This window comes from Cygnus olor, chromosome 13, assembly GCF_009769625.2.
Source record: "Cygnus olor isolate bCygOlo1 chromosome 13, bCygOlo1.pri.v2, whole genome shotgun sequence".
NCBI lineage: Eukaryota > Metazoa > Chordata > Aves > Anseriformes > Anatidae > Cygnus > Cygnus olor.
This window is the reverse complement of record NC_049181.1, coordinates 20,301,815-20,327,692: the sequence shown is the minus strand read 5'-3', so window position 1 is coordinate 20,327,692 and position 25,878 is coordinate 20,301,815. Positions and strand designations below refer to the sequence as shown.

General features: G+C 39.4%; 1 protein-coding gene across 10 annotated transcripts in view; it reads right to left on the bottom strand.

Moving 5' to 3' along the window:
* TENM1 (teneurin transmembrane protein 1) overlaps positions 1-25,878 on the bottom strand; it is a 615,716-nt gene that overhangs the window by 73,574 nt on the left and 516,264 nt on the right. For all 10 annotated transcript variants that reach the window (XM_040572077.1, XM_040572078.1, XM_040572079.1 and 7 more), the window contains 4 exons: positions 13,937-14,153; positions 6,917-7,036; positions 4,893-5,154; positions 1,471-1,738 (listed from right to left, as the gene is read on the bottom strand). In XM_040572077.1, the coding sequence (XP_040428011.1) occupies positions 1,471-1,738; positions 4,893-5,154; positions 6,917-7,036; positions 13,937-14,153 (867 nt within the window). The remainder of the gene's footprint in view (positions 1-1,470; positions 1,739-4,892; positions 5,155-6,916; positions 7,037-13,936; positions 14,154-25,878) is intronic.

Genomic DNA, 25,878 nt, shown 5'->3' with positions numbered 1-25,878 from the left:
TGTGAGCTACAGCTGAAATGAGAAGACCCATGCTGCTCTGCTAGCATTCAAAGCAGATCAGGAAACTAAAGAAGCTGAAAATTTATCAATTATTTTCTGTTTGCTTCAGTTTTCAGCTGAATTTGTTCCTGATCTGGCTCATTTCATGATCAAATGTATGTGAATGGTGGCCCATGGGAGAAGGAGGGAACACAGGAACATCCCCTCTGGCAGCAGCCTGCGCTTCTGTCTATTTAAATAGGCTGTGGGACCACAGCCCTAAATTAAGCTCCTTGTTTTCTGGTATATTCCTGTGTGCAACTCATGATGTAAATCATACTCTATTTTTGATTCTAACATTATCCTTTGCTGACAGCAATGGCTACATCTGCACCATTCTCTAGGTAGGAAAGAAAGTACTATCCTCCTCCTTTCTCCCATCTCCTCTACGCACAGCTGCTTCACAGCCTACCTGTCTGGGAGCACATGATAACAGGCAAGTACAGATGTGCTGGGAGCTGCCAGAGCTAGCACAGCCTGGATGGCACCTTTTGTCTTTGCATGGGCCAATTTGTAGGCACACTAACTGCAAGGATGACACAACAGGTCCTTAACAAAGCTTCTGGCTGCCCCTCAGCACTTAGATCTCTCGAATGAGGTGCATTCCTTGTGAGGATGGTTGGCTTCATGTAGCCCTTGCTATTCTTATTTTACAGCCTGATCCTGCCAATGCTTCTTGCTATAATCCCTCTGATTTAAAAAGTAAACCAGAACTGCTAAAGAAGTGGATAAGGCTTATTCACAGTACTAAGCTCCACTGATAAAATAAGTAACCTTGATAGAAAGTATCTGTAGAATTAGTCCATTAAGGAACATAACCCCAGAATCAATTAAAAGAAATAGCAGGTCTTTTAGAAACCAAATAATGAAATTCATGACAACAATGGCTGGCTAAATCGTATTTTCACAGACAGCTTTTCTGTTGCAATTCTCAAAATTGCTGCTTGTGCTGCTTGCTAAAAAAGATGATGAAACGTGGTATTTTTCTTAGAAATACTTTTAAACAACAAATCAAGAAGTCTTAACTGTTGGGGATATGAAATGTAGAAAGAAAGGATGCCTAAAAGTTAGAATTTTGTAAACCCTAAGTGGAAATGACATTTTAAATGTCACAGCCAAAAAATGACAGAACCAATGACACACCAAAGGTCATATTCAAAGTAACATTCAAAAACAAAGACAGCTGAATATAATGCTGTTAGTACATAACCATTCTCAGAGGGAAATGGGGATTTTCAAATTGATTAAATTGGAAAGACGACATCAGAGGAACAAGAAAATAAATGTTCCTAGGAAATCACATGGGTCACCTTAGCTAAACAGGCATTCGATGTAAAAACAATGCAAGTGTGGTAACAAAATTTATAAGCTCTATTTTCCTGGCTTCGTGCATGTTAGTGCTTCTGCTTATATTAAGGTAATTCTACATACCCATAGCTTCTGCCAGACCAGAAACCTTCTGTCCATATATATCTGTCTTATTCCAGGCAAATGTGTATACCAAATTGGCTGCAGCAGGAAACCATTTCTGAAGCAGACGTCCTTCAACAGCAACTATCAGATGTACTTTTGTCATTCCAGAAGGGATGGTTGCATGTGTCAGAATAATGCGCAGCAAAGTTTTATATCCCGGTGTTCGACTGCTCAGATAACTCAGCTTCACAAAACTCGAAGGGATTGGGATTTCCTCCTGGACCACCTTGGGAAAAAAAACAACAACAACAGGAAAACATCATTATATCTATAGCCAGGAAAAAAGCACAATTATGTTTATTTGTAATAACAACAGATGCTTACTTTAGTTTTCACAATCACGATGTGAACACAGTACCACTTACAATGCTGATCTCTTTTGTGTTTATTTGAGCAATGCAGTAGCCAGGCATATTACAAAATGTCCAACAATGAAAACTTACTGGATGGCAGTCCATCTATTTCAATAAAGAACCTCTTCCTCTAATTCTTTATGTTTATCTACTGAGGAACAAATACTACCTCTGTGGTCATATAAGCATTACAGCTCTTAATGCTCTCTATTATTTGGTTTATTTGATGAGCGTTGTAAACCCAAATGCAATCAAAAACAATTATATATATATATATTTTAAATATGCACACACTTCATACGTTACTTTGTGATTTGAAGACACTATCCTGCTTTGGAAGCAATAACTCTAACCTGGGGAGAGCTAAGAAAGAAAACAAACCTTCCTGCTACAGCAGTTTCTGCACAGAAGTGCTGGCAATAAGGCTAAACTCCAGCCAGAAGGGGCATGGCCTAAGAAGGCACAGCATTGGAAACCTAACGAGATAACTGATGACGCACAGCAGCGAAGATGAAGCAGCATGGGCATCTGTCATCTCGCTAACAGGTGAGTGCCCAGGGTGTGCAACGGAGTTCACATCCCACAGCACTGCTGTCAGTGCCATTGTCTGAATCACTTGGATTCAAGCTGGCGTGGCTCAGCCCACGGTGGGGTAGTATCAGTTCCTGGCTGCAATGAAGATAAGCCCTTGGCAATGAAAGGCACTGCAAGACTGTGAACTTGTGTGGGAAAAAGAGAAGCTCGGCCTTGACCTTTTGAATGATGGACCTCGGAGCTACAAAAAGGGAGCTAGCTCTTGCGATCTCGAGAGAAAGGAGCTTTTATGGGGATGACTGTGATGTGGAACAGACAGGAGAAGAGAGCGGCTTCTTGGAGGATGCCAGCACAGTCACTCAAAACCCACTGAAAACCTTAATAAGGTTAATGATTTTAGTCTATTTCAGTAATAACAAGCCAACCTGTCACAATGTTACATTAGTCAAGCTTGGAAAAACACGAACTGTTTTGTTTATATTCCCGTTTTCCTATCATTCTTGTTTAACAATATATTTCTTCACTTTCCAAACACTCTTATTTACATACTGCAACAGTATCACTGTCATAGGATTGCTGCAGTACAGCTGGAGGCCTGCCAGCGCTTGTCGTTTCAACATATGAAATGTAGTGTTGCCAGGGAAATCCTGCTCCCTTTATTGTTCCTGATTTGCAGTGTTCCCCTTCTTTCCTGCTGACATCCCAGCTGCCCCCTCTGTCATGCATTTGACATCTCTTCTCATTTTTAATAGAAAAGCAGGAAGAAATATTCATGCATTAATACATGTTAATATGTCTCCTTCTCCTATTATTCTGGGTTATTTTTCATTCTTTTCCCAGTACTGTACAACACGAGCTGACACTCTAAGGACCCTCCAAAGCCAAAAAAAGGACTGGGATCAATTTCTCTCTGAGTAGACTGCATCTCTGGGTACCTCACTTTTCAAAAAAACAACAACCAACCAACCAAAAAAAAACCACAAGATGACCTCATGTGAAGGAATGTAACCCAGTTTTTTCTTACTGATGCACATCAGTTATTCTTAACTAACATTCTTAGTGCCACTCAGTATGTTCTGTGAAGCAACCCTGTGGCCATCAGCTGGCTGAACCATGATAATGTTTTTACAGGTACACAGATGTTTAAACATCATGGAGTTCAATCAGAGGTCTCTTACATGTAGAATAAAGACCGTTCATTGTTTTCTCTTCAACACTTTGAAGAGAAAAAAGTAACAAGGATGGAAATATTCATATCTGTAGATAGCCTAAAAAATACTCTCCATACTTGCTTAGTGAAATTAAAAGAGAAATCAAAAGAGGTCTTATTGCTTGAACTCTAACTGTTCAAACAACATATAAAAAACTGTTGGGACTCACATGATCTGAAACAGGTATAGTTGTATTGTGTTGGGCATACCACTTACATAACCTCTTTTAAGTCCCATATAAAAGACCAGTTAAATGCAAGGTTAATTACAAAGTGGTTCTAAACACTCAAGGGAGTCTCAAGAAAAAAAAGACATTTAAATATATACAACCCAAAAGATCATGTTCAAATTGCTTTGTGTTGGTGTGTAGAAAGTAGTAAAGACAAGCAGCTAACATGTAGCTGGAGATGCTGTTGTAAAGAACTAGCTGTGAATGGATGAAAAATCTCTTGGAGTCTTCACAGGATATTGGGTCATGTCTCACACTGATGTATGGTGAAGTTGCACTGTTTATCTATAACTTAGGAATGGTTTTGTGCACCACTATAAATGAATCATGATTTCAATAATAAATCATGATAGGATTCCCCACCTCCTCCTTCTATTTCGAGGTAAGGTATAACGTATCTTAAAATATTAACAAAATATAAACTAAGTGAAAAACGTCTTGCGTAACAGTACTAAAGAGATCTACATTGGTGTCATTGTGATAAGTGAGTAACATCACAGCAGTTAATTGCTCAGTATTTGCTACCATCTTTTTCACAGCAGCGCTTTCAGAACTTTCTAGGAACAAGGGGAAGACAAAGGGATACATCACATCTACAGTGAATACTCATCATACACCAACTCTACAATTTAAAGTCTGAGACTGCAAATTTTGAATTCAAATTGTAACCACTGATTTCAGTGATTTTTTTTTATTTTTTAGCATGTGTGCATTTGGTGTCTACGTGTTTTTGTGTTCACGCGTATGGAATAGAAGTCTACATGCCTTGGGCAGAAATGATGAGCAAAACTGTAATGATACCACAAGGATATGAATAATTGGGGGATATGAATAATGGGGGGCAAATTTAACATAAATGCATTTGTTTGACTTTCAGTGTCAAAATTCATTGTTACTTGCATTATAACCAAATGTTTCCATGCTAGAGATGTTTTGTCACCATTACCAAATAATTTTGTAGGTTTCATTAATTAAGTCAATGGTAACTTTTAACATTGTCTAGAACTTGTTCAGCAAACAAACAAATTGTTAATTTGAAAGTAATTTCATTACCTGTAGCTCTGGAATAACGGTTCCTCTTTCTGGACAGGATCCTCCAAATGCTGTCAAGGGTGAAGGGAGTACAATCGGATTTGGGCTGATAAAACCACTGATGTCACAAGATGGTATGTCTGACTCTGTTCTTTGCATCACAACTTTGTCTACAATGATAAATCTATTCCAAGGCAACCAAAGTGTCCTTTTTTCAGATATGAAAGGAGATCTGTCAAAAACTAGAGTGACAGAGATGCCTCCAACAGCCACAAGGTCAAAACTGGAAAAGACAAAACAAAATGCTTTGTTTCTTCTTGTTTTATCATCACATTTCCACAACTTTCAGTGCATCACAAACAAAAACATTATATTGCTCATTATGGCCCTTAATTTACCATGTAAAATCATTCAAGTATATCTTCCTGATGTCCCCTTAGTATTCAATGAAGAAGATTTACCTCTCTGTGCTTTCTCCCTGTATGCATCAATAGCAAGGTATAGTACTTCACTGTTATTTTTCCCCTCTCTCCTCTATTTATGAACCAGAACTGATATTAACAAGTCATCTGTAACAAAAAAAGTGTGGACCCAGTCACTTTGGATTATACAAAAAATTCCTGGCCAGGAAAGAGATGTTTATAATCTATGAAGGTACAATACACAGGATAAGTCTAACATCCTGGTAGGACTTTTCTTTCTTAACATATTCTTTTTCCTTTTTCTAAAAGTTGCAGGAGAAAAAGGTTGAGTACACCGAGCAGGTGACCCCTCTGTGCAGGACATGAAGATTTTGGGAAAGATGCCGATTAACTGCAGTGAGCACTGAATCACCTCTTGTGAGTAAGGCAGGTGATCTGGGAGCTACCATGAAGAACCTTTGGCAAATATGGGCTGCAAAGCAGTGAGACATAGAAGGCAAGATATACATGGTCTCAATTTTCTGAGCTTCTGACATCCACAGTCAAGCAACAGAAGGTAATATGTAAATAGATACTTCACCGTCTGTATTATTGAATGCATCTATTATGGAGACTTTTGACGGTAACAATCTGTGATAAGAAGTCAGACCTAATTATGCATATCTCATCGCATTTCCCAAATGACGCCGATTATATTCACAGCAAAATACAGGTAGCATATTTTAATGGAACAACTATTTCCAGACTAGAGTAAATAGGAAATGGTAATTATTAACTTTCAGTAGTGCGATTTGAAAGACAAGAAACTAAGGTAAAATAAATATGCATGCTCTTTACGATTATAAACTAAGGCAAACTAATAAACAACAACAACAAAAAAGCCTGTAGAAACAGTGACAAATTATACTCTTTCCCTGCTGGAAGATAGCTTCTGACTTCTTGTCATTCACAACACAGCCAAGAGAGATGAAGTCTTATGCAGCCTTTAGCAGCTTAATCCAACTGAAGTTCAGGAGCAAATCATGACCCTACTGCCAATGGATGATGAACCCTGGAGTGCAGTACAGAACATATAGGAACTTCTCTCTCTGAGAACTCATCTCAGTCCTGCAAGGTTGGGGAAGAGAAAGGAAGATGGAATTGTGCAGGACTAGCTGCAGAGCAGCAATTTAACCATTCTGGCTCTGGGAGGAGTCTGTTCCCACTTTTACTTGTATGGCTTGGGTGATCAGCTAAAGGAGTTAACTTTGTTGACACCTCAATAAACTACTTGCAAGATTTACATCTGAAGACAGAAAAAAAGAGGGAAGACAGGGAGTTCTCTGGAAAACTCAACTACTGAAAATGTCAAGGAAGTGCTGGTACAGCAGTACTGTCGGAATTTGACTCCAGGTGTTTGAATGTCACTAATCTTGTTGCTGTACATTTTTTTCTCTCTTCCCTTTCTTCTGTGGTTCCTTTACCACACCAAGCTCTAAATAAGTGTGCTCCCAGAGCAGAGGGTCAGATGCCATCCTGAGTCCATGCTATGAACAGTGATCTCCATGAGAATTTGGCACATGCACATGTGGTGGTAGATGGCCCTAACTATAAAAACATTACACAGTGACAAAAACAGCTCACCTTCCATCTTGTCGACTGATGGTGTATCCATACTCATTGTGGTGTAGGAAACTGACATTCACTCCAACCAAAGGTGTTCCATCTATTGCTACCACCTGGCCTCGAATGACGCATGCACGCCTGTAACAAAAAGAGTAGGGGGCAACATGTTAGACACATCAAGAGGGTGAGAAGGGTACTGGCTTCAAAAACAGTGCTACACTTTCCCAAACAGACAGAACTACTGTGATTTCATCATGACTTGATTTTGAAAGAAAATTCAAACAAGCCCAAAAGATTGATTTGGAAAACCATTATCTCATGAAGAAGACACACAGGCTGTCCTATGAATCGCTGGTGTATCAAGAATATATTTCCATTTCTAGCCATATTTCAGGACACCATTTGTTCTGCCATTGAATACCAATGCAAAGGTTTCGCTGATAGCATGATTTAGCTTGCTGCAGCTCTAGTGGTGATGATTTGTGAAAGAAGAGAATAAAACCTCATTCTCTGCTGCTAAGAATAGGGCATTGCTGTCTGTTAGAAAAAAAGCTGAACTAATGAGATAAGGCAGCAGTGAGACACATGGTCTTTGTTGAACTTCAGAAAGTTATATAGGTAAATCTAAAGAGCGCCTAAACAGGCGTAGCATATTTTCTGAATCCCCCATCACAGGTTGTGTCCTTTTAAACTTCCTCTAGGACATATCAGACTTGTACACGCTTTCCAGCATAAAAATCTTCCCATTCTAGTATAGAGGTTGGAACATGGCAGCACAACAGAATGCATCAAAATCAAGAGGCAGGAAAGTGAACTCATTACTAAGTGGGTCTAATTGAAGGCTGACAGAATCATAGAAAATAAGAGCTGAAAGGAAGTACAGGACTTTATCTTGTCCATTCCTTTGCCTCAGGTAAGATCAGCTATACCTACATAACTCCAGACAGATGCTCGTCTAACTCTGTATCTTCACCAAGTAACCCATTCCAACGCTTTTGTGTGAGTGCTTTACTCATGGCAACTTTTTCATACTGTCTAAATCTGAACTGTTGTCCTTCAAAACTGTTACTTTCACCCTAGAATGGACGTGGTGAAGAAATTACTCTCTCTTTCGCAGCTTTGGCCTTTTATGTATTTGAAGACTGAAACATAAAGGAGACAAATCTCACCAAGGATGAAGAATAATAAGTGAAATACTCTCATGGTGCAGATTAGGACCTAGGGGGATTTTCTAAGGGCTTACTTACACAGCTACATTCCACTAAAATACCTTTCAGCATTTTGCCCCATGCCCTCAGGTACTCTACATTAGTACACTTCTGCTGGCTGCAAGGATTCAGGTTTTGGGAACTAATGATACAATCGTATCATTTCCTGGAAATATGGTTTCAAATAATGAAGTGAGCAATGTAGTCAGAAGCCTTTTGATAATGTTAAGATGTGTAGGGTCGAAAACATTAGGATGCCTATAGCAGCAACTGTTATTAGTTACTATAAACAACACATTTAAACATTGTTATGTTGCCCTCTCAAGTTGAAAGTTCACATTAGACCTCCATAGACACACCCTACCTTTGTGGAGTGAATATGTATCCTAAAGAAAAAACTTAACAGCTCCTCAAATGAAAATTATTTAAGAGTCTGTATGTAAACTTAAGAAATATCCCTTGAGAGACTAACTGATCATGAAATCATGTACACAAGTTGGAGACCATAAATTTCTGAAAGTTTTGACTTGTTTCCTAAGATCCAGACCCACTTGACAGAACATTAATTTATCACTATGATATCACCAAACGCAACTGATGGTGACAAATTGTAACCAGTACAAATTAACCCCTTTGTGAGTACATCATTCACCACAGTCGCTAGTAGGAATTCCGTGCTCCCAAGACATCAGCAAAGGTGCTGAGAATTCCCAGAGGAATGGGAGAAGCTGCATGAACACAAATATGCAAAACAGAGCTCCGATGTACCACCTTTTCGTCTTCCGCATTAACTAAGTTGGTTGTGGCTCTCTTTGTGGGCAAAACTTGCTGCTCCAGTGGAGGCAATCAAGCTCTTGTGCGTCTCAACAGACTCACAAGACTCACTGAAACAGAACAGCCAGGTTCAATTACTCCTTGATTTATTAGAATAGAAACTACTGATTTCTATTTTTTTCTCATGCTTCTGTCATCAACAGACCTGCCTTTCCCTTTCTAATCCCTTTAATTAGTGCACTCCATTTGTTTAAAAAGCATATTGGTCTGAGAGAGCCCTTAGAGTCATAATTATTTAGTATATTATTCTAGAACTCCTGTTTGTTCATTCACTGATTCTTATTCCACACAAACCTGTCTTCTGGCTCTACTCCTTCCTCATATTTTATCAAGCACACAGATTTGTGTGGTAACAACTCATCAAAGTCTTCATTATTTCATACACAGTCTCTTTTCTCTACTTACTCACTTCTTGTTATTCATAAATAATATTAAGAGACTTATCTTTCAACTTTCTTGCTCTTTTTTTTATTCGTCATATTTTACAAGCCACACATATTTACAACATGTGATAAAGACTCATAAACCTCATTATTCTACATTTATCTGTATAGAATTCTTTCAAATCATTTAGATTTCAAATGTTCCAAGCCTTCCTATGTGTTGCTACATTTGTCCTCATTATTTACTGTCTTTTTACTACCCACTCAAGTCGAAGAGTCTTTACTCTTTGGCCTCTTCTTGAATTACCAGCACCTACTAAGTCTCCAGCTAGGCATTTGATCAGAATTACTTTTATTTTTTGCATTTACTGCAGGCATTAAAACCTTTTTCGGTTACTTTATGGCTGGCACTAAGCCCAAGGGCTCTGGGAAGTAACAAACCACCCGCAGGTTGCAGCAGGCTGCCTCTCCTTTCCCACTGCCCTGACAGCTCACAGAGTGGACAGCCGGGCTCTGAAGGGGAGGCACACTGGCTTGCGGAGTCCCTGCAGCTTTGCTGCTTGCAGAAGACTTCACTTCATTCCTTTTCTTGCTAGAGCTTTTAGAGCCCTTTCCCTGCAGTGATGTCACTTTCAACTCAACCTCCATTTTACAGTTTCCTTGCTACATCTTTCACCCATTTTCTAGATGAGCCTTGGACCTTTGCTACTGCTCACTGCTTTTCTTAATTTTAACAGAGAAACCTCTAAAGATCATTATGTCTCCTTGATGTGCTGTTTTTTCCTCTTTTATTCTCAGCCTCTAGGACTTACTCTACACACTTGTGACTGGCCTGCTTTTACTTCTCATGTGTGATAACAGCTCATGCTATCTGTCCAACAGTCACTTAACTTGCATAGATAGCATAATCTTGGACTAAGGCTGCCCAAATGTTTTAACTTTATAGTGAGTGCAAAAATGTCTTTTCCAATTTAGAGCATCTGGGAAGGAATATGTCGCTTATAAACTGCCTTGGTGTTTTCAAATGTATTAAAAATGTTTCTAGTCCCCTGGTACATTGTACTAAGCCTGCAGCTCCAGAGGGAGCAGTCAGCTTTTTGAGAGAAAGCAGAAATTCCTCTGGGTTGCAGGTGGCCTAAAAAAAGTAGGATTTCTCTGTAAACACTTCATGGGTCATTCCACGTGTAACTGAGGAGCTCAGCTCTGTGAATGTCTGATCTCTGCCATCAGGCAGTTTGTTTGACATCTCTAATTTAAAACATAAATAGGAGTTTAAAATTCTAGATGCATTCTTTCACTGCTTGTAAAGCATTTTATTATTCCGCCACCATCCTGTCTTGCTCTACTACTTCTTATTTGTTATTTTTCTGCTTTTGTTTTGTGTTCTGAGTTTCTAATATTCTCTGAACACCTCAGGCTGACACATTAGGCTCAGATGTGGAACTCTGTCAAGCAACTTGTGAATTCGCAAGTGTCACATTACCAGAAGATGTCATTTACTGTATTACATTTCTGATTAAAACCTTCAATCAGAGAAATTAAGCTAAAGGCTAGTAAGGTACATTCATTTCTTCCTGCTGACAATGTTGCTGAAAGCAGCCTTTGAAGGGTAATTAATTCAGTACCATGCACTGGACCCCTTTTGTAGGCAATTTGCAGTGAGTCAAATAGCTTGCCAGCAGCATGCATTAAAAACACTTGGCAAAGAAACAAGCTGAAAACCTTCCTGAGAAGGGAAGTTGATAAAAACATTTTAATCCGCTACACTGTGCTACATGCAGTGGGTCAAAATTATTCCTAATAATTCCTAACAATTAACAATATTAACAATTCCTAACAATATTAAATGTTTCCATTTATTCAGAATTTGTCTAATCTGCCTTTAAGCATGTTACTGTTTAGGTTGGGAGCAAGTCAAAAACCCTGTACAAATGACAGTTTTGACATAAAAAAAAGCAAAATACATTTTGAAAACATTCAGTTCCTTAACATTAATTTTGGTCTATGCATTGAGCCAACACACTGACTCTGTTGTAGAAGCCAAGTGTTTAAAAATTATATCTAATCTAAAGTCTAAGATGCAAATGCAAAAGGATAGATATCCCAGCAGTTGTCAGAACAACTGATTTCAGTATGTCAGGTGATGTTGAAAATGCCAGCATATGGCAGAGACCAAACATGGTCTGTCTGAAGGACAGAGATAATCTTCAGTGTTTTTTTGATAGCTTTCCCAAAGCCATTCAATATCAAATTGGCTTTATCTACAGTGAGATTCATGCAAACATCACCCATATTGGAGTTCTACTGACATACGCTACAGTAAAACGCTGCACAATGTCATTTGAGTCAGAAGACTGAAAACATCAGATAGATGTTTCTTCTTTAATCCTCCTAATGATCTCAGAGACTTGCAAAGGAGCTTTGCAAAATTCTGTAATTGAGCACCAGTGGGAATGGATGCCAATGCTCCAAAATAAATGAATGGTACTATTTCATCTGATTTTTCCAGTGCTTCTTGTTGAATCACCAGTGTTATAAGTGGCATTGCAGGCAGCCAAGAGTTAATATTATCTGCATGGAGATGACTTCTTCAGCAGTAGCCAAAAGGAGATTAAAAAACCCAAGCATTCTTTGGTCTTTACCAGATCAGCGGGATCACAGATTTCTGATGTATTTACTGTAGTAACTGTTGTCTTCCTATGTTTTTTTTTTTCAATAATCTTAATTCCCAGGAGATGAACAGACACTAGATGACAGCCAGATTGACTATGTCAGAGTAAGATTTCTGAACAGAGACAGCGCAGCTAAGCATTGCCTCCTTCTGAGACTCTGCCTATCTGTCATCCTTAAGGAAAATTCTGGCAGTTTTTAATAATGTTTGACTTATGGATGAGCAATTTTTCAACACCCTGGAAGGCTTGAGGATCAAGCGAAGTGTGGACCAATGAACTCCTTAGGGTGCCCAGTACATTGCAGATTACTGTTGACAAAACCCAGGAGACATGGCACAGTGCGAGTCTCAAGGCACTGTCCTCATTCTGAAGATACAGACAGCCTCATGTGAATCACAAGGATCTTTTCAGCAAACCAACTAATTTCTTTACTGTGGGAGGAAATAATACCTGGGGTGTGAACAATGCACCAACCCAACTATAAATTGTATTCCTTTGTATTATAAAGTCTGAAGTATCAAACCATGGCGAAGATGGGCTGCTGCTCACACCCAAGCCTTCAATGCTCTTGATTCTCCAAAAGCATGCTGCTCACACCCAAGCCTTCAATGCTCTTGATTCTCAAAAAGCATGCCAGACATAAGGGTAAAGAAACGAAATACTCAGAAAAAGCTTTTAAATCCAAGTTAAATCCCATCAATGATAGCTTTAAAAGATCAGTTCCTTATATCTATAAAAGCACGCTGATGGGATTACTTGCAATCTGGCTGCTAACATTTGCAGTGTCACAGAACACTGTACAGGTGACTTGAGTGCTCACCTCCTTTGCGAAAACACCTCACTGGAAGGCATTTTGATGAGGGAAATCTTTCACTGGTGACTTGTATTTTAAACTGCAGTCTGCCATGCAGCGTGTACAGCCAACCAAGGATCTTGTACCAGGTGCAGTGGCACCATTCCATTAGCAATGTACACTCCGAGAGACCCAGCATTGTCAGGTGGGTGCTTTTTGTGTAGTTCATTTTCATGCCCTATTGTTCTACATATTTATAATATCCTGTTCCATTTTTAATAGTGATTAAATGGTTAGGTATTTTAGATCAATAAGGACTGTTTACATATTTACTTTATTAAAAATGAATAAGTTACGAAGACAGAGTGCACTGAATTTGTGCACAGCTATGGAATGAAGTCGAGGTTGCAACCTAAGTGCTATCTACTGTGCTGTGAAAAAAAAAATCTTATGCTCTTATTACTGGAACATGGTTTATCTAATGTATAGGCCTAGTTGACAGGGTAATAGGTGATGTGGATGATTTGTAGATCTCTTTGTCAGCATGTAAGTTATAGCTTCCCAGGTGAACTACAGCATAAAAACTTATATGTCCCTATATTTCAAATGTTCAAGAAAATAGGTGTTTCCAGGTTTTCGAGCAAGTAAATGCTCCTTTCCTATTGCAGTCTTTTCCTGTTAAAGGGCACGCCAATTACACACTCAACAATCACACACTACTGTTTGCATGACAGTTTAAGAATAATTTGCAGCACAAAATGGTAAACTTCACACTGTTCTATCCATATACAGTTAAAAAAAAAAGTTTGTTAATTAGATAACCAGATTATATGTAAATAACACGTTAAATAACACAAACTCTGTTGGGCAGAAAGGTGACTAAATACAGCACGTATGAATCTAACTCATCTTTCTGCTTCCTGCCCTTACACACATCTACAGCACAAATACCTGAACTTCCCCCCACTTATTTTTCAAGTACAAGATGGATTACCTTCCACAGCAGTCAAAGTCTTGTTAATGAGTAGTAGTGTTTGTTACTGTGACACTTTTATAAACTAGATAGGTGATAATGGGAATATGATATGTAAGACTCTCAGTAGTTGACTTCAATATTTCATTGCTTTTATGTCTAGAACAAACCTTACCTGCTCTCAAATGAGACATCTCCTGGGATCACATGAGTGCTTTCCTTCCCAATAAGGAATCTGATTCGATCATAAAAGAGCCTTGGAGGATGCTGAGAGAAAGGCGGTTGGCTGTGTTGTATAAGGTCAAGGGGATCAGGCGAACCCTGGCAGAGAGGACTTGCATAACAATTGTTTTGCTGACAACAGTCAGGGTCTACACAGTCTGTCAAGCCATCTAAAACAGAGAGAATAGAAACTTCAGGAAATTGAGTGATTCTGAGAACAAAGCACAGTGTTTGCTACTGGAAAGCACAGGAAGTATTTAATCAATTGGAAGGCATGCTGATTATGACACATTCAAATTCAATAAGGCATGTATGTACATGCTTAATTCTGGGTGGGTGTTTCTCTCTAGTCATTAACACTGTATCACCTCATAAAGTCCCCACAGAACAATGCCAAAACAGAAGCTCCGAACTAAGAGACTATGGAAGAGCAGGACTGCACTACACACTTGTTAGTCCACCAAGTGCATGACCCACCCTGTGCAGCTGATCTCTCTAATAGACCTTCACTACCCCTACTGTCTGTTCACACCTGTGAAGAATATTCGCTAACCAGTCTGCAATAACACAGTCTGAAATGTTATCCAAGTCTCACAAGCATCCTTACTGTAGTAATAATGATAATAAAAAAGATCCTTGTTGCAGTTTTCTGACTTTTATTTTAAGAACTACAATAGTTTTATATGTGCTTTAAGATGTTTATTTTCATTTATTGGTCGCGATACTAGAATGATCCAAAAAGGCAGAATCATGACTATAGTCCTTTTGCAGCTGGTGATAAACAAATCCCCACCCTGATGCAGGCTTTGTCCCAGTGACCTGACAGGTACAGTCTTCTCCATGGATGTTTGCCCAAGGAAAACAAATATGAGAAATGAAAACAAACCTATTCCTCCTCCCTCCATTCTTCAAGCATGAAAAACAGGAGAAATAATTGATTTTTCAAAAATCTACATTTCTTCAGGGACAAACTTACAGCTCTGTTTGGGGGTGAAAGTAATTTACTTAAACATCCAAATTTTGTGATTAGAAGAACAGTGAAGCACTGAAGTAAATCTAAATTAAGCACCTAAATAAAACTTAAAATTGGACTATCGGCATTTAATTCCATCTATCGGCAGCTTAGATGTCCAAATTGCCTAAATTACACACTCTACCAGAAACAGTCAGACTTAATAAGGTACGTTGAAATGCCCAACTGTCTCCTTAAACATCCATTTTATGACTTACCAGTTGCTAACTTCCTTGGACTGACAAGCACACTAATGCATATAAAGCAAGATTAAGGCATCATATCCTTTAACCTTCAAAAAAAGACATCTCTTCTTCGTATTTTTAACAAGGTCAGTCTGTATTAATGTGGAGTCATCATATCACTGTATGGATTTCCCTTGTGTTAAAATTGGAATGCTACAGCATCAACATACTGTCAGACATTTTCACTTCAAACTTTTGACTTTTCCTGCTCTGTTCATACCAATGCTTTGTGTCTATAAAACCCTACCTCCTCAGGGCAAACTGCATTATCAAAGAAGCTTCTGTAGCTTTGTCATTGACTTTTATGGGTGCAAGACCAACCCTCAGACAGCTCTGCTCTTTTCTCAACATGTGCACACTGCACTGTGTGAGTACTCAGTAAATAACAGCATAAAATATTCACTTCGAAAGGAAAGAAAAAGCCCTTCAACTGAACAAACAAGTATAATGAAATGGGCTTTCCTGGAATCTGAAAATCCTTGCCTGACCTTGAACAAGGTGATTGTTTGGATAAGCAAAAAATATTAACAGATCTGTCCTACTGCAGCTGGGAAATCAGATAGAGCAGGCTAGTTTGTGTAATGATGAGCCAAGGCAACCGTAGATAGCTAACAGCAATAATCTGAGCCCCTCAGGTCTAGCAAAGCTGGCATAGCTACAGGTCAGTGCTTCTGCATTCCCCCAGTCCTGGAAGACAAAAGGCATATGCCAGCACTGGGAGAAGAGCTTCACAGGGCAATGTTGAGTTTATTGACTTTGAGTGTAGTAGTCACTTTATATTCAAGAAAACCTAAAATGCTATTGAAATCTGTATGAAATCAGGAAGCTGAAACAATAAGGGACCTCCCATTTAAACAAAGCCATCCATGAAGCAGATGGAGGACTTAGCAATATAAACCAGGGGGCTTTCATTGTGTCCTGACAGGAAAAAAAAAGTAAAAAAAAAATTTTGGGGGGGTTGAAACCTCAAAAGCAAGCTTGGAACTGCAAGGAAAAAAAAAGTCCTCTTATTGTTTTCTCCTTTTTTTTTTTTTTATCCAAGGAATGAGACACAATATTCTTAACAAGTGAACTGAAAAACATCAAATTACTACTATGTTCTCCAAGTCTGTAAATATTAAAGATTTCTACCAGACTTGAAAAGACAATGAAGGAAATAAAATCCTTTGCTTTTACTCTGTACTGACGAAGATCCCCGTGGAGGCTCTGATGTGGTTAGGTGTAGCCACTCAGGATAGATCTCTGCTGGTGGAATGGCTACAGCAGTGGCAAGTCTTCTTCAAGGAGCCCAGGTACTTTCTGGAAGGAACTAACTTCTAAAAGCTGACTGCTGTCTACCTGGGAAATTTGAAAAACATTGGTCGGGCAGAATAAGTACTAATCATGAAAAAGACATACTTATTCCAGAATAACAGCATCCGTGGGGAAGCTATTTTGGAGTAATTTATTCTGCTGTAGCTACTCTGATTAATTTTTTCCTTGTCAACAAGCTATTAGATGTGGGAACTTAGCTGACCTGATTCTCTCATTTATGTAAGAAGCAGAAGTGAAAATTCACAGAAGTATTAGAATCTGAAGATTTCCTTAGAAAAGAAATAGATATTGAAATGACAATTAAATACTTTACAATAGCTTCCTCTAATGGAATCCTCATTGTCTTTTGCATTGGTCAACAGCTTACATGCTTGGCAACAAGCACTGCATACATGCTGTATACATAAAGAAACCAGGCAAAGGGGAAGCAGTTTTCCATTTTCCAGCCAGGCTCTATTTTCATCTTTTCTTTGCAAAATGACTATCTTACAAACTCATACAGATTCTGCTAATGGAGTTATTTTGGCTTCAATTACTTGCACCTGGTTTCATCTGCCTCTCCAGGCTCTCAGGGCTATGAAAGGGTGTTTCCCTCTAGTGAGGGTGTGAAGTCCCAGAAGCCTTTCTGAATAACCCACGGTGGTATTTGTCCTAACAGCACCATGAATTTATGTACTTCAGCTATTTAAGAATTTTTAACTAGAATTGTCACAATAGCGCAACTTTAGCTTTTTTCCCAACAATCAAACAGAATTCAGAAAAAGAAAACAGGTCACGTAAAACTGAAAAATATTTTTCACACTTTGCTGAAGTAAAAGAATAAAACACCTACTTTGGGGCCAACGTGGAACCCTTAATCCAATATAAATTGTTTGTTCCACTTTAGGCTCATTGAAGCCCTGTTTTAACTTAGAGGAATTAAAAAAATCTAAACACCCCAAACAAACATTTCACCTTGAACACATACACATGAACTGTTCTGAGATTTCTGAACAGAACTATTCCAATACAAATTATTGAGGGCATCTTGTTCCAGCCTTCACACATACATAGCTTGTCTTATTTGGATTGAGTAACACAGAAAAGTGAAGATATACAGGTTTAAGCCTCCAGTTGCAGAATATTTCCTAAATCAGATATTCCTGCCTCCTATAAATGTTTTCTTTAGCCATTATTGGGCTGTTTACTACCATAATTCAGCATGATGCCCACTAAAAGAAACTTGGTAAACAAACTGGTACAGAATCACAAGTTACATATGGAGGCAGTTTATGACAACACAAATCATGCTAATAAGTGCACGTGAGGATACCATTTCCAACAAGCCAATCATATTTAAAATGAGATTTTTAATCCAGTAGAATAACCCAGAAAAAAAAAATCTTGTTTATAAGCTATAGAATCAAACTCATTCACTTGAAAATGCTACAAATGCCTTATTTTCAATTCTCAACCAATGGTCACATTTTCTTTTAGTTAAGTTTTCATATCAGGAACCAACTATTAAAAGCTCAGTGTGTTAAGAAAACAGAAGGGTTTCTATTAAATCTCAGGAGACAACAGTGAGGAGTATGAACAAACCACTACAAACAGCAAAAACTGTAATTCATACAGCAGGGGAGCCTGCATGCTGAAGTTTTTACTGACAATTACAGACAGTGCATCACAGCATAGGTGTAGGCTAAAATGCATTACAGGGGTGTAAATGACTTAGGTTTGTTATTACTGTTTTTAAAATTTATTTTATATAAAAGGCAGTCAGGGACCTTCACAGTGATTATATAATAAAGTGATTCAGATTTTGGTGAGAAAAATTTCAATTCATGGGACAGCAAGTGTTACAGTTTCACAACTTCCAGGTACCTTGTTCTGTATGCAAGAGGTAATGACAGACCTTTTTCTTTTTTTTTTTTTTTTTTTAAAGTAAACTAGACAATCAAAATATTTTTAATATTACTGCTAAAATCAAATCCACAAAGACCAACTTGAGGATAAAAAGCACTTCATAGAACTCTTAAATGATTTAAACAACTTCAAAGAGAAGGCAGAGCATGCCAAAACAAGCTGCTCTCTTTTCAGTCACAGCACTCCTCCCTGCACTGCTGTAGCAGTGTTAGGAAAAGATTTTCCCATTTCCTTGCTGGTGAAGAGATCCTTTTGGGAAACTTTCAATAAGGAATTATATTATTTACCGTGTCAGGAATTTGTGTCAATGTAATCACACAATGTTATTCAACAAACAATATAAACTTTCTTGGTTACACAGGTTTTTTGGTATTTAATGTGGTGGGAAGAAGACACAAATGTGATGAAATGAACTGTATGGAGTTCTATGGATCCACTTCTTCCTTGGTTACTCTCCAAGAGCCTAACTATTTGCTGACCAGATTTGGGCAAATCACAGAGTCACAGAGTCACAGAATCACCTAGGTTGGAAGAGACCTCCAAGATCACCCATTCCAACCTCTGACCTAACACTAACAAGTCCTCCACTAAACCATATCGCTAAGCTCTAAATCTAAATGTCTTTTAAAGACCTCCAGGGATGGTGATTCAACCACTTCCCTGGGCAGCCCATTCCAATGCCTAACAACCCTTTCGGTAAAGAAGTTCTTAATATCCAACCTCAACCTCCCCTGGTGCAACTTTAGCCCATCCCCCCCTGAAAAAGAAGCACTCACACAACCCCTGAGAATTGGCAAGAGCTGTTTATTGCCGGGACATCTTGCAGGCAAGCCTGCGGGATGTCCGTGGTGTTTGGTGGCTCCAAGCTAATGTTTGTGATGGAGCCTGAGCAGCGAGTAGGGGGCTCGCTGGGCACTCCTGCGATGCTGTTGGTGCTCTTGGATGGCAGTGCACAAAGACATGCCGCAGTAGTCCCAGGTCTCTTCTGGCCAAGGTGGATCCAATTCCATCCGTTCCTCCACATCTGGTGGATCCAGCTCCATGGGCTCCACGGTGTTGGGCAGAAGGCTAAGCCAGTCCTTGCCCGGGACTGCCCAAATGGGATGTCTTCCATCAGGAATGTTCTCAAGCCAGGGTGCCGAACCAGGGGGTCATCCAGTTCCACGCCTCGGTCCCATGCCACTGTCGGCTTGACAGTGCTGCCATTTGGCTTATGGCCATTACTGGGTCCTGCACTGTGTCCTGGACTATAGGCACGCCTCTGCTCCCTGCAGCTGTCTGCCTGATGTTCCTGACTTCGCCCCACATCACCGGTGCTCCTATGGTAAGGCCCAGGCTCCCCAGGCTCCCCCAGGCCATTTGGCTTGCCAGGGAGAAAGGCTGCCCCTCGGCCACAGAGACTGCCCTGCACCTCCCATCCTGTTCCCTGGGTTTATTTTTAACACTGTTTTTTAGGTAATTTCATTCTATTCTTTACGGAAAAGAACAGAAGCAAGGTGCATCACAGTAACAGTATTTCGTATTAGAGCTTTCCATGCACTGCACAATACTTATATTAAGTCCTCAAGAAATTAAAATAACAGTTGGAAAAGGAAAAGGTATTTTGTTAGCTGTGGAGTCATCCTATTTGCTAACAAAAAAAACACACTAAGAGAAAGACCATGGAACAAGTCAAATATTTGGGGCCTGGTATGAATATCTCTATGCCACCTACTTCTCAAATCCTGGCTTTCCTAGTCTGCTCATCTACCCTTGAATTACTTGCAATTCAGGGCTGCAAATACAGGGAATGTCACAGTAACGCACTGCTGAAAACAAGTCGGTGTTCACAGTCAGTACAGGTTTTCTAGGTGGTGGAACACCATAAGGACATTGGAGAGGCACCAGGGAGATCACCAAGAAGGAAGCAAAGAACAAAGCAGTTCCCATTGCAGCAGCATTACCTCCCCCAGCTCACCAGTGCAGCCTGCAGCAACTTTCACCACAGCTTTTCTACTAAACCACTGAGAAGCTTTATTGACTGGATAAGGAAATGATAAATTCAATTGAACTCTACTTCCCACATTACTGGCTTACTTCATTTAATAAACTACCCCTATCATCAAATGCTGGCGAGCAAAACGTACATAGGAGTAATATTTAAAATTGCCATTTTTCTACTGTAAAGTTCAAAGAACACAGTTCTCATCTCTTCAGGCTTTGTCATATGTGGAGAAGGCACTGCTAACTAACCTACTATTAACTACAGTAGGTTTGAAGTTCTGTGGTTAACACCAAACCCAGAATGCTACAAGTAGCAGCCTATATGCTTATGCTTTACTTGCATATACATGTATGCAGACATACAAACACACGTTACTAAGAAACACACATGCTCACTCACATGATAATTAGGACCATCCCCAAGCAATATATTGTATTTAGTATTAATAATACCAATGCCCTTCGCTTTCACTGCTTCAGAGCGACCCAGCAGTGCCTGTGTCAGTGCTGTATCTCTCCATACAGATCCCAATGAATGCAAGGTAGGGATGGAGCTGTGAGAATGAATATCTAGAACATTTTCACAGAAAGCAAAATGAGCTGTAAGTTTCTCCCTTTGGTAAGCAGATTTTTTTCTCTGAACTCCTTATGCAGGACAACATAAAAAACTCAATACCAGAACTCTGAGCTCTTGAGGGATTTGGGCTTTTCAGTAGTTATACTCACACAGTCAATTGCTGAACACTACTGTGATTTGTGAAAAAAAAATCCACAGGAATCTTCAACTTATATTTGCTTGCTTGCTTTTACAGTTTTCAAATAAGCATTAAACAATGCCTGTGCCAACTTGTTTCACTGCAGGCTCAGTTAAGCCCAATTAGGGTTGCCAGGAATCTGAGCAAACTGAATCAAAGAGGAACTTCGGAAGAGACTAAGCAACGGCAACATTAATGAGACTCTACTGCTTATTTGTATGCATTAATCCAAGCGGCTTCTCAAATTTTAGCCATAATACACAACATGCACCAAACAGTGAAGCTGTTAGTGGAGAACGCTGGTGTTGTCTAAGGACAAACCCACTGTTGGGTCTGTGGAAAGGCTGCACAGTTTTTTGTTCAATGGGCACTGGTGGTGTTTGGCCTTCCATACACAGGAGACTGCAAATATATCAGGGTATGATTTTCAGAAACTAAGCATCCCTGGGGAGCTCTCGCTGCTCAGCAACAATGAAAACCATTCCCATCAGTATTATTTATATTGTGTAATAATAGCATATTACTTATATATGGACTCAATATCCCTGTGATGGATAGGTTATTAAAATGCCAATGGATAGGTCAGAAATACATCAATATTTTAGCAGCGCTGGCTATCTACCAAGGCTATGCTGAATCATATGTTTTCTTGTGCTTGGAAAAGCCTGGAGAAAGCTGCAATAACTGTCTGAAGTGACTGAAGGGATATTTGGAAGGGAATTGAAAGCCTGCAGTAAATAGTATTTTCCTTAAAAACAAACAGTCAATATTGATTCATGAAAGAAAAAGAAGATGAAAAGTGATCCAAGTAAACTTAAAACAGAGACCAATACCAAAGAAATTAAAGGGAATGACAGGCTGCACCTTTGAGCTTAAGACAACAACCTGTACGTGCAAGAACAATGTAGGAAGAGTATCTGCAGGGGGGTTGACAGGGTGGTGGGCTCAGCTGCACGCTGGTGCCCAGCACCCTGCATGTCCCAGTGCTCAGCCTCTGCAGCCATGGGACATGGATGCTCACGTGCACAGAGCTCAGCAGAGCATTTCCAAAAAGTCTCCTGCAGCTACTGAAGCTTCCGAAGAGAGTCTAAATAATGGCAGGACAGGAGAAATGAGCTGCTCAAATGAGCTGAATGCTCATCTTATAAACTGAAAATGAAATCATGTCAGTCATGACAATGAAAGACTGAGAATAAGAAATGGGGAATCCTGCAAAGCTGAGGAAAGCCATGGCAAGGGAAACGCATACCCCACTGCAAAGGACATCTGCTCGACATCATGGCATTATTTAATGGACATCACCCTGCTAACAGACTGCAGATGTACTCCACAAGAGCAAGTACAAACCATGTCGTCGTACATCTGTTATAATGCTAAGACCTTTCCAATGATATTTGTAGTGATATTTGAGCAGGTAAACATGCCCTTAAGTCTGCAAGAAGGAAAAAGCTAACAGAGAGTTATGAGAGGGAATGGCAAAGACAGCTCTGGTACAGTCAGGGCACGAGTACTGTGCATACTAACAGGGCTCTGAAAGAAACAGTGCTCTCTCTCCCTGCTCAGGAAGGTGTTTCTGCATGTGTTTAACCTCACCACCACGGATAACTCAGTGCTTCAGCGTCTGCAGAGCTGGGACCCGTGAATACGCTTGTGGCTGATCTTTATAGTAGTGCAGCAGTCCTTGAAAGAAGACATCAAGACTTCCTCCTTCCCAGAGCTTTTGTGCTGTTGCTACAGACCACACAGTAATGCTAACACTTCCTCATGCCAAATAAACGACACTAGTTGATCCCTGCAGTTGGAACTGCTAGAACGAGTGTTCTTCTGTGTTTCTATATTAAAGTTACACATTTTTTTCTACCATGTATTTGAATGTATTTTTAAATAGTAAAAATGTTAGGGTTCCAGTCTCTGAAAGTAGCATAAAGTAAATCAACTGGAAGCAACAGAAAATTATCATGCTGCCTAACTCCTGGAAGTATAGTTTGTTTGAAGTTATATTTGTTCAACATTACCACAACTTTGTTCTTTGGTTATGACTTCCTCCAAACGAACTCAAAGCACAAAACACCTCCTAAGGACTGATACACAAAAGCTTGATTTAAACATGATTGGAATAAATAAGACCTTTCCTAGGCAAGAATACCACGAGATGGACTGTACGTGGTGCTGAATTAGGTCTGGAGCATGACCTTTCGGGCTACATGCTGCTGACTGACTGTGATCACATCGTAACAGCTTCAGCAGCGACTACCTGTCAGCGGAGTTTCGGTAACTCAGCTAAGTGCATGCTGTTAGTTCACCACAACTGCAGGCAAAAACTTAATAGCTTCCATCTTTATAAGCCTAAATGAGTTATGGAGCTTGATGGATGGGAACTCGTTATGCCCCCATAATATTCTCCTAGTCTAAGGCACAACCTCCCGGCAAGTAGGGCTTAACAGATAATGTCATGTCTCCTTCCTAATTTCTGTTTTTATGTATGTATACAAACTCTGAAACACTAGGAATCAGCTTCTGATTTCACATTAACTTAAAACTGGTATAACTCCAATGACTTTAGGGGAATTTTTCTAATTTACACTTATGCCAAATCAGGTCCTATGAACTTCATATATAAAGAGAAGTGGTTTTAATATGTAGATATAATTTCCTTTTCTTACATAAAATTGATTGCGACGGAAACTTAATTACATTTAGCCCATCTGTAGTTGTCAGATTAATTAAATATTTCTCTCTGCACTTATATCTAATTGTAATGTCAACAGAGCTGTCCTAGTACGTTATGTTGCCATTAAAAAAGAAAAAGAATATTACTTTAAAAACCTGCAGTGAAATGATGTTGTGTCTGCCTTAAACTGACAAATTCAAGGAGATTCAGAGTTAAGACTGCCAGCTCTTTCAGTAACTCACTGTTACTGAAGAATATAAAGCATAGAAAATCACAATACAGAGCTGTTTATATACAGCCGGTTCAGAGAGTGTATCAGAAAATGGTTTACACACATTACAGAGAAAACAGAATTTTTGTGGGCAGGTTTAAGAACGTACGCAATTGAGTCACTGGCTCAGACAGCAGGGGAGAGCACGAGACAGATGGAAAAGCAGGCAGGGGGGCAGCAATCCCAGCTGTGGGACCTTGTGTGAAAGGGATACACAGCGGCGTAGAGGAGCCGGGAGAGTGGGCAGAGACATGGCTGTCAGCGGCCTTGGAAATAAGGTGAAAAAGGAAGGATGAGAGAGGAATAAGGCAATTTTGAATGGGATTCAGAAAAGAGGACGCTTTTGCCAAAGGACAGCGTGGTATTAGAGCCCACAGGATACAAAATCACAAGGTCTCAAAATATATCTGTAAATGAGGAATCATCACTGAGTCAGAGTGTTTCTATTGAGGTCCCATAGTGACCTCAGCTCTTGGCCCTCAATCAAGCTTAGTTTATCAATGACCTAGAAGAAAATAGACAATCATTGTATTAACTTTTGACACGATGTTGGGGCATGAGATCTCACCCAAGACACTGAGATGGTCTGTAAGCATGACATAGTAAAATAGCATACATTTCAACACATTCCAGTGTACAGTCTAAGGAAAAAAAACATAAGCATGTTTGGGGCAGATGCATTTATACACTGAATGAGAAACCTGCACAGCTCCAGGTAAGGGGGCAAAAGCCCGCTGTAAAGGATGGTAACAAGTAAAGGACAGGAAAGCAATAGCCCTTCTTGACTGTCCAGTAAGTCAAGTGTTCTTAAAAAAGATTGGAAGACTACTTAATCTAAGAAGATCCAGCGAGGAATATTGTGGCTTTTCTGCCACTGGAAAGTTTGAAATAAAGACTGGATGTTTCTCCTGAAAAAACGCATTAGAATGTACTAGAATGAACTGCTGGAAACGAGGCAGAAACTAATTCATGAATGAAATGTGTTTTTCCCACTAATCCTAAAATTTACACAGCTCTGGAATGAATCAAGGCTACAGAGATCTGAGGTAGGGAGCACCTAGCAGCAAATGACCTGGTTCAATTGGTGGAAAAGAGTGAGCGATTATTTTAGCACAGGGCTCTCTTTATAGTGCTTTCAAAAAATTACTTTGCATTATCTTCTGCACTAGCTTATTCATTGGTCATTCAAATATAGGTCCGGATAATTGCAAGAACTGTGCTGTGTCTCAAAGGTAACATTAAGAAACAGATTAACAATAACAAAAATAATCTCTGAATGTATGCTTTATGTTTGCAAATATATTCACTTATATTAACATAAGAGTAAATTGCGGATGCATTTTGACAGGCATGGAGTATTAAGATAGAGTGTTTTACATTTGTGTATCCACTGGATATCTCTGTACATGAGGTATAGTGGGTATAGTGGAAAGGAGGTGAAAGAAATGACTTGTTAAAAGGGGTGTTTTTTGTTTGTTTGTTTGGTTTTTTTTTTTCCCCCAGAAAACATTCAAGTGCTAGAATGATGGGTATGGCATATACATAAATTCTGCCTTGAAGAACACCTAACACACAGGTATATTCCCTCACTGCACTGGTTCAGATCAAGTCAGTGGAGCAACCGTCTTGTGTAAACAAACACAACATTGTTATTCTGTGATAAAAAGGAAAACATACACCAAAACTACAGATTCAGGTGGGAATTGAGGATGTGACAAATAAACAGAGACATGAATTAT